The following is a 9,688-nucleotide window of genomic DNA, read 5'->3' on the forward strand; positions in this document are numbered from 1 at the left end:
ATCTATCTATCTGTCTATCTATCTATCTATCTATCTATCTATCTATCTGTCTATCTTTCTATCTATCTATCTATCTATCTCTTTCTCTCATCCACAATTATTATCTCTACCGTTTCTGTCATGTCAATTTAACTTGGAATACGCCAATCCGAAGACGGCTCGACTTCGTCGATGTTGTTTCTGTTTCGAAAGCAGCTGCTGTTGTTGTTAAGATTCAAAACACTACTACTACTACACTCCAAAAAAATTACCCTGACCCAATCCCCCTGTTTGTACCATCCGGTACACAAAGCAGAAAGCAGACGACGCCGCTTTCTCTAGCTTTCAGATGCCGGTTTCGTACTATAGTTCAGAATACTATAGTTCAGCGTACTGGTTTCGCCACTATAGTTCAGAGTACTATAGTTCAGAGTACTATAGTTCAGAATACTATAGTTCAGCGTACTGGTTTCGCCACTATAGTTCAGAGTACTATAGTTCAGAGTACTATAGTTCAGAATACTATAGTTCAGCGTACTGGTTTCGCCACTATAGTTCAGAGTACTATAGTTCAGAGTACTATAGTTCAGCGTACTGGTTTCGTCACTATAGTTCAGAGTACTATAGTTCAGAATACTATAGTTCAGCGTACTGGTTTCGCCACTATAGTTCAGAGTACTATAGTTCAGAGTACTATAGTTCAGCGTACTGGTTTCGCCACTATAGTTCAGAGTACTATAGTTCAGAGTACTATAGTTCAGCGTACTGGTTTCGCCACTATAGTTCAGAGTACTATAGTTTTCAGCGCACTGGTTTCGCACTATAGTTCAGAGTACTCTAGTTCAGCGTACTGGTATCACACTATAGTTCAGAGTACCGGTTTCAAACTATAAGTTCAGCGTACTGGTTTCGCCACTATACAGAGGGTAAAAAAACTGTGCAACTTTTTTTCTGAATATCTCCCTCAAAAATTGTTTTAGAATGCAGTAATTTGGAACAGATTTGTTTGACATAAAACCCACGAAGAAGAAATTTATTTCCAAAACGGAAATGGCATAGAGAAAAAAGCACCCAAAAACGAAAATTCATATCTTGTAAAGGAAGTCATGAAAAGATTGGTTGACGTTTTTCTTTATTTTCTCTTTGGCATTTACTTTTCCATCCCTGTGATATTTAAACAATTTTTAAATTTCTTTTACACAGCTTAAAGAACTAACGATTTCTCTCTTAAATGCCTAGAAGCAGTGCTCTCTGTGCCTTCCTTTGGACTAGACACACGTTTAACTCGTCGTTCTAAATATTCAACGGCGCCCAAACACAAGGACCTGCTAAACCATACACGGTACCCATTCAGCATGAAGTGGCTTCTACAGACAATAAATAGAAAGCATTTTTTGGAATCAACACCTCCCGCGGGATGAAAATAGGCTTTGCACTATAAACCAAATGTCCTCCAGGAAATGATCCCGCTTTTCAAGACAACCAAGTAATCATGAACACATTGTCATGCTCTGATCTATGTCGTCTCGGCCTAGCGAAGATGAAAATGGTATAGTAGAAGGTTAAGATCTGCCATGAGAATGCAGACTGTTGAAGTGTAGGAAAGTCCTAACTGTAGATCGTCTACGGACAGATGTCTCATGGGACTCGACTACTGAGATCAGCACTGTTGTGACGTTTAAAAGGCTATGCATGGTGAGTGTTCGACCTGAAGTGGTCATTTTTAAGGAAATTTTTAGTTCTGATTTACTATAGATCCAAACTGGCGGAACTTCTCTACTCATGACGCCAAAGGACTAAAGGGCACCTATGCATGTTCTCCATGCTGTGCGCAGAACTTACGAAAGGTCAAGGATGGTGAGTTTTTGGAGAGGTAATGTTCAATACAAAAAGCTCTCTACTCTTTACGAAACGTAACCATGATCTCAGCAGGCAAACGAAATTTTGGAAGAAAAATATCTGCAGACTTCTGTTGACTTGTTAGACAGCTGTAGCTTGCAACATGTCGCGATTGTTGCAACTTTTAGTGGTAGACCTAATGCGAACTGGTGCATCATGCTATAAAAATGGCGACAAGGTTAAAAATGCCAGAGCAAAAACGTTCAAAGGACTTATCTTAAATGAATATCTGACAGACAAATTCCCTTTGGCTTCCAAATGTTATGTTCAAATCTGGAAAGCAAAACTTCAGTGTCGAGGAAGATATTTACAAAACAAGTTGTACAGGTTTTTTTAGATCACCCTTTAGTTCCGCAAAAGCATTGTGTCCCTACTCCCTCTTTCGGTTCTAGTACGATCCTTTAACGTTGTATTGTATTAACTGACGCATTATGCTCTCCCCAGATCACCAATGTTGACGAGGTTGACCAGATCATTTCCATTTTGAGCTATGGAGAGATCTCCTGGAGGGATACTAGTCTGGCTTGGAACGTGTCTGAGTACGAGGGGATAGATTTTGTCAAGCTCCCGTATGACAGGTGGGGAAACAACGTTTTTCCCATACAAATAGGAGGTTTAAAAAAAATGAATTACACTTTATTACCCCCAGGAGATTTTGGTTACAATGGCAAAGGCAAATAAACACACAAAATGTATTACTTATTCAAACACACACACATATTGTACACACTAAGACTACAAAATACGCAATCTTACGCCATTGCAGATAATTTCATAAACATGCCATTGCTTAAAATTGTCGCCAGTAAATGATAGTGAGTGATTATCGTAATTCTAATCGTCTAAGAAGCGGGTTGCGTACTTCAGTCATGTCTGTCAGGGGCAACCCGGGCTCAGTAGGGTAAAGCACTAGTAGAATAGAAGTCTCAAACTCAATTAATTGCCCGGGAGCCGCTCAGAGAAGAGCTTGGGTGATCCTGGGTTGCATCAAGTATTGCACACACTCACACACACACACACACACACACACACACACACACACACACACACACACACACACACACATGCACACACACACACACACACACACACACACAGGCGCGCGCGCGCACACACACACACACTCATACATGCATACACAAGCACGCACGTATTTTTTTTTTAAGAAAACAACTTTGAAGTATAGACCAAACTGCAATGCGTAGAATCATAGCTGAGCATTCACTAGATTGGAGCTCACCACTTCTAACCAACTTCGTGGAGTTCGACAAAACAATCGACTGTATCCATCATAACACCTCATGGAAATAATATATGAGGCATTATGGTATCCTGAAAAACTGGTCTGATTAATCCAGGAACACTATAACATATATAGGACTAGCTGGGCCCCATTTCGATTAAAGAAATGATCGGTTCATTAACATCAACTAAAAGCCATGGGCCTACAATACTCTACTGGAATGGAGCAATAAATCTGGAGAGAAAAGTGACGTAATAGTGTTTCTAAGTTGCCAAATATATAATAGATGTGTAGATTGATTTTCTATTCCACTTTCGTGTTTGTGCACTTCATAATTTCAAAGGGGTGGGACCAATGCGCACTGCTAGTGAACGGAATCCTCATTTGTTTTAGAAGATGCACTTCCCAAGATTAGATCTAAACGAAACTAATGAAAAACTGAAAATTAAACTAGATCTATAATGACTTAAGGCTTCTCAATAAAACTGTGCACCCTTTAAAAGATTCTGAACCACCATTATTTTTTTTTCAAATTCGAAAGTTAAGTGGTTCGGAAGTTTTAGGCGGTAAAAGTGACGGAGTTTCGCAAATATAATATGTATAGATTCAAGCTGCAGTGTCATCCACGAAAGTCAGTTTACCAACAGCTTTCACATGCACGAGAGTGAAACAAGGATGTGTACTGTCAACTTTTTGTTGTTGTTATTGTTATTGTTGTTTTGTTTTAGTTTTTTAGTTTTTACCCATCATAGACTGGATCATGAAAACGACCACAGAACATAAAAAGACATGAATCCAAATAGGCATTATGGACGCAACGTGAAGAGTTGGACTTTGTAGTCAGACGATGTTGCATGCTTAAGTCTGTTTAGTCAACAATAGATAAAGGATAAAATAAGAGATTTGTATATCTCGTAGGTGACAGACCTTAAAGTACATCTAGACAAGACCAAGATACAAATTACCAACAACATCTTCATCTATATTTTAATGCAGGTTCTTTAAGTCCCTATCAACACAATTTAAATCCATTGGGAGGTGGGCTTCTGACCCTGCCTGTCAGGGCCTAACCGGGCTGAGAGGGATACAACATCCCAGCAGAAAGACGGAGATACTTAATGAAAATGTTACCCGCTCAGGAATCTAACTCGGGTCTCCAGCGTACGACGACGGGGGCCTGAAACACTATACCACAGTCACGGTATCAGCCATCAGATCTCCATCGGGGAAACACCTCTAGCTTTCTAAGGACATATCGGAATCATTATTATATTCGACAGCAGACCAAACCCTATATTGCGGCACATTATTAAACAAATAAATCAGAAACACAAATTTGCATAGTTCATCGTAGTATGCGCGTTCATGTTGCATTTTCAAGTTTAAGATAAAGAAGATCGAATTGAAAAATATGTACGTATGAAGAACGAAGTCTTGCTACTAAACAGTGAGGCCTTCAGGCGTTGGAGAAGACCGGGACGCGCGTCCCCAAAGAGCTAGAGGAAGCCGATTCCTTCTTTCATTTACTTAGGTAGGATTACAGACTGGATTGGTGGAACAGATGCATGTTATGTAAAGACAAGAATAGGCAAGGTTAGAGGTGCTTTCACAGAACTAATAATCGTATGGAAGTCATGAACTGTAGGAACGTAAATCAAGACCACGATTGCGATCAAATTACCAAAACAAGAGGAATCTTTCAAAAATCTCCTACATAGCAACTCATATGAACCTTCTTGTTATGTTTACAGCCTTTGGCATCCGGACTTCATTGTTGCTAACGCCGTGAATAGTGACTTCATCACAACAGACAGTTACGTCAGTCTTTTTCTGTACCACACAGGACGGATTACAGTGCACAAGCCCATGCATCTACGCACTCTCTGCAGTTTCGACTTAACCTACTACCCCTTCGACACACAAAGCTGTGACATTGTCTTCTACCCATTTTTTGATGACGTGGGACTGGTTTTTGAGCATATTTCTCTCCACCCCATGGAAAACCCTTTCACTCAATCTGGGCAGTGGTCTATCAGAGATCGGAAAATGACTCCTGGATCTTACCATGCTGGTCCCATCATCATATGCAATGTGATACTGGCGAGAAGTCAGCTGTACTACATCATGTGCCTCATCGTGCCAATGCTGATCACCTCTGCGATGACGTCACTTGTTTTTTGGATCCCCGTCGAGGCAGGAGAGAAGCTTTCTTTTCTCGTCTCTGTCTTCGTCTCCAACGCAGTGTTCCTCAACTTCATAGCGTAAGTTTTTGCTCCAGATCTGTTTCTGTTTTTTATACAGGGTGCCCATTGTGGATGGGAGCGTGTCTGGTCGAGTCGAGTCGAGTCGAGTCGAGTCGGGGGCGATCGCCCCATTCGTCGCCTAAAAACAAACGCGTTTGCTTTTTAGTCGACGAGTCGGCCACGATAGCCGCTTTGCGCCCTCAGGCTGGCAGGCAAACTGCCCCGCCCCGCATGAGAACCCCGTATAAGAGTCGTTTCTTGCTATTGCTACTGTTGTTGTCTTCGTCGTTGTTGTTTTTGTTGTTATTTGATTATATTTTCACCGTTGTTGTTGTTGCTGTTATTGTTGTTGTTTTTGCTGTTGTGTGTGTATGTGTGTGTGTGTGTGTGTGTGTGTGTGTGTACGTGTGTGTATGTGTGTGTGTCTGTGAGTGTCTGTGTGTGTACATGTGTGTGTGTATGCGTGTGTGCAGGTGTGTACATGTGTGTGTATGTCTGTGTATGTGTGTGTTTGTGTGTATGTGTGTGTGTTTCTGTATGTGTGTACTTGTGTGTGTGTGTGTGTGTGTGTGTGTGTGTGTGTGTGTGTGTGTGTGTGTATGTGTGTGTGTGTTTGTGTGTGTGGCCGACAGATTTAGGGGTCAAAAGAGTCTATGCCCCCGTTGCACCAGTCTGCGACCCCGAGAAAAGAACATTCTCATCAGTGCCACGGCCTCATAAATATGTTGCTATTGTTGTTGTTGTTGTTGTTGTTGTTGTTGTTGTTGTTGTTGTTCTTCTTCTTCTTCTTCTTCTTCTTCTTCTTCTTCTTCTTCTTCTTCTTCTTGTCGTCGTCGTCTTGTTTCTGCTTCTGTTGCTGTTGTTATCATAGTTGTTGTTGCTGATGTTGCTGTTGTTAACGATGATAGTGAACGTTCTACATCCCACAGTTTAGGCTGTCTCAGAGGAGTCATGGAGGACCGCTTTGGGACCAATTGGTCTGTGTAGGATAATGTTGTTATCGTTGTTATGGGTTTTGTTTGTTTTGTTTTTTTGTTGCTGTCGTTGTTGCTGCTTTTACTACCGTGTTCTTTCCAGAAGGGAAATGGTGGTTTTATTTTAAACCGAATGTCTTTGTCTCCACTTTTTTCTGTATCAAATCTAATCGTGTCTACATTTTATTTGCGGAAAAGGAGACAATTTACTAATTGCAGAAGTTCGTTAAGCAATCATTGACCGGTCAAATTCGTTGTACCATTGGATTTTGTATTATTTATGCTTAATCATTATCATTAACAATGAGGGCTTTCTGAACTACAAAAAAGACTGAGAAAAAAGCCTTGCCAAAAGAGTGCCCTTGTGTGTAACTATCTTTGCAAAGCATAATTGCACGCCTTCAGATTTTTCTTGGAGTTTAAACTATGTGTATGTTATTTTTTCTTTCTTGGTTTCTTTTTTTTCCTCATTGCTTGTCTCTTCGTTTCTATTTTTATTCACGCGCATCTGAATATTCATTCATCCATGTATACGAGTAATTATTTATTCATGTATCAGTATCGGTACTTTAAATTAACCTTACATTGTCGAAAAGGTCGTTAACCCATACTAGAACAATGCATTACTCTTCCACAGAAATACTCTTCCTAAAAACCTAAACGCCATGCCACGACTAGCCCTGTTTCTTCTGGCTGTTAACGGAGACTGTTTGTTCGCCATGATTGCTACCGTCTTCATCATGCAAAAACACCAACAGGAACAGAAAGCAGCGACCATGACGTCCAGAGATGAGGAGAGGAGAAGCCGCCTGCACCACGCAGCCTTGGATGTAGATGCAGTGACCAACTTGAACCAAAAAGGAGAAGAGAAAGTTCTTCGGGAGAATTCGGAGAGTGGTAACGTCATATTACAGAAAGAGCTGTCAGATGCAGATTTGTGCCGCCGGTTAAAACGGGCTGTCGGGAAAGCTTGGCAGAGCAAGGTCACGGATAGTTCGTTACCTGCGGAGGAAGACAATTCCAAAGCCAAGGCCAAAACTTCCAGGTGGCATTTTTCAGCAAAAGCATGGGATCGCATCTTTTTCGTTACGTTCCATGTCATCAGTATCCCCTTTTACGCACTTATTTTTGTTTTCTAAAAGCCATATCAACAGTGGCACAGTCGGGCGTTTGCTTGACCAACACATGTGGAAATTCTGGGTTTAAATCCAACTGGGGCCAAACCTTGATCGTATTTGCCAGATCATTTGAAGGGTTCCATTGCAACACTATGTTCCAAACCCTAGCATTCCCAGAAAACCCAGTCCTTACATTTTTTAATGCACTGTGTCCATCGGTATCTACATTGTAATGTCATAAAATTATGTGTGTGTGGGGGGGGGGCATACTTTTGCTTTTAGTAAATACTTTTTCCCACCATTTTTCTGTTTTGTAGTAAACATGAAGACTGATTTTTGCTATGGAGTTCTTCATTTCCTCACCACCTATTGTTGTCCCGACAGATGTTGAAACACTCTGTTTTCGTAAAGCTTTTTCGTGTGTTCTGATGGGCTTTCTATGCTCATTTCTGTCACACATTGTCAAGGTTTTTCGGAGCTCCACACCTCGTGTCCTGCCTGTTGTTCAAACCCCAAGAAAATAGCGTGTTAGTGGTTTTCAGAAGCAATTAATTGACTTTTCTGCCGTTATATGGAACAGTCTTATAGGAAACGGTGCTTGTGGTCTTCAGAAAGACATCACAAGCTTCACGAAAATGTAATGTTTCACACATTCGAACGTTGGAATCTCATGAATATACCGAATTCGTTATCCATAACGTCGTCAGACCAACAGGCTGGTATCATCCACACCTTCCCTCTCCCCCTTTCCCCTCTTTCCATCCCCCACCCCCACCCCCACCCCACCCTCCCACCCAATCTGCTCCTAGACAAGATGAAATAACGAAATACCCCGGAGGGGCGGTGTTACTGACTGAAGTGTCTTTAGGCCATTCCCAATTAGGGGACTTTATTTAACCTGTTCTTAAGCACAGTAGAATTGTAAATGGGCTGATTCATCGATGTCATGCTCATAACTGTGCCTGAACTGCAACAGGGAACTGCTGCTTTTTCTTTCCTAATCCTTACTATCTTCATTTTCCCTCTACTGCATGTTTGTCACACTCTTGTGACCCGCTTTTTCCGGGGTGCCTTAATAGTCGAAGCTGACTTTGTGCTGTTGAAGCTAGAGAGGTGGGCAGAGTATGCCCGATTCCCTGTAAGGACATCTCTATTGACATCCATCCATCGGTGCTCATAAGACCTTATGCAGTTGCGAGCGCCGTAAAACCCCTACTAAAACTAAAACTATACTAGACGAGAAACGAAATAAGGAAATAAACAGAGCCACTGGCAGTCATAACATTTGTCCTTTCATCGTTAGAATGACACACATTTGTCGACATTGACGGACGCCTGTGAGAACCAGCCGACTTTACAAGCTAACCAACACAATGATCTAGAGGGTCAAGCGAAAGACGCACCTAGATCTATAATTCAGAAAAAATACAGTGCAAATTGCTTCATGTTTATTTATTTGGATAAGTGAAATCATAATGTATATTTTGTACTTGTTTTATACGGATGCATAATATCGTTGAGTGTTATAAATCAACAGATTACTAGTTTTGTTTTGGGTGTTTTTCAGACTGATCAGTATAAAGTAATACATTATAACGTTTTTTGCCTTTTACGCAATGCAAGCAAAATAGTTTTCTCCCTAGTAAAGATGTATACATGCATGTCCCATATTGAAAGATGTCTGTTTCAGGAGACTTGAAATTCGAAACGTGATAAAAGTCAATTCTATTTCTTTCTTTTCTGGGGATGATTTTGTCTGAAATGTTATTTAGATTACCGGTGAAAATATATGTTTTTTATTTCACTCTCACTTACTGCAACATTACAAGACGCTCGAGATAAGTACATAGTTCGTTTTTTCGATAATAGTAATTACTGTATGCGCTAGCTATAATATCATGCTGAACTCAATCTTACAACTTCTCTGTCCTACTGAAGGTGTCCTTAGCCAATTAAGAGGGGGAAAAGTCTTTAAAATACTTAACAGGTGGTTACGTTGAATAACAATAAACGTTTGTGCATAAGATACGACTTTATTGAACACGAAACCTCTAATTGATAGGCTCCTATTCTGTGCTTTCTTCGTTTTTTTCCCTGTTTCTGTTTCGTCTTTCCTTTTTTCGGTTCTTTTTCCTTCTCTTCCCATCATATGCCCCACCCCCATTTCGCTTTATCACTTTAACAACAGAACACATCATACTCTCCCTCTCTCTCTCTCTCTCTCTCTCTCTC

At 40.8% G+C, this 9,688-nt stretch overlaps 1 protein-coding gene across 1 annotated transcript; it reads left to right on the forward strand.

Annotated features, from left to right (window-relative positions):
* The first annotated feature begins 1,788 nt into the window (after positions 1 to 1,788).
* LOC101849549 (acetylcholine receptor subunit alpha) lies at positions 1,789 to 7,793 on the forward strand. Its single transcript, XM_013084571.2, has 4 exons — positions 1,789 to 1,836; positions 2,323 to 2,456; positions 4,873 to 5,382; positions 6,976 to 7,793. The coding sequence occupies exons 1-4, from the start codon at positions 1,789 to 1,791 to the stop codon at positions 7,475 to 7,477; spliced, it is 1,194 nt and encodes a 397-aa protein (XP_012940025.1). The 3' UTR covers positions 7,478 to 7,793.
* Positions 7,794 to 9,688: the final 1,895 nt, after the last annotated feature.

Source organism: Aplysia californica, unplaced genomic scaffold (genome assembly GCF_000002075.1).
Source record: "Aplysia californica isolate F4 #8 unplaced genomic scaffold, AplCal3.0 scaffold00302, whole genome shotgun sequence".
Lineage (NCBI taxonomy): Eukaryota > Metazoa > Mollusca > Gastropoda > Aplysiida > Aplysiidae > Aplysia > Aplysia californica.

Coding starts and splice junctions, on each gene's coding strand:
- LOC101849549 (XM_013084571.2), top strand. CDS start 1,789: ATGCATGTTCTCCATGCTGTGCGCAGAACTTACGAAAGGTCAAGGATG. Junction 1,837..2,322: donor CTTACGAAAGGTCAAGGATG/GTGAGTTTTTGG, acceptor TGCTCTCCCCAG/ATCACCAATGTTGACGAGGT. Junction 5,383..6,975: donor GTGTTCCTCAACTTCATAGC/GTAAGTTTTTGC, acceptor ACTCTTCCACAG/AAATACTCTTCCTAAAAACC.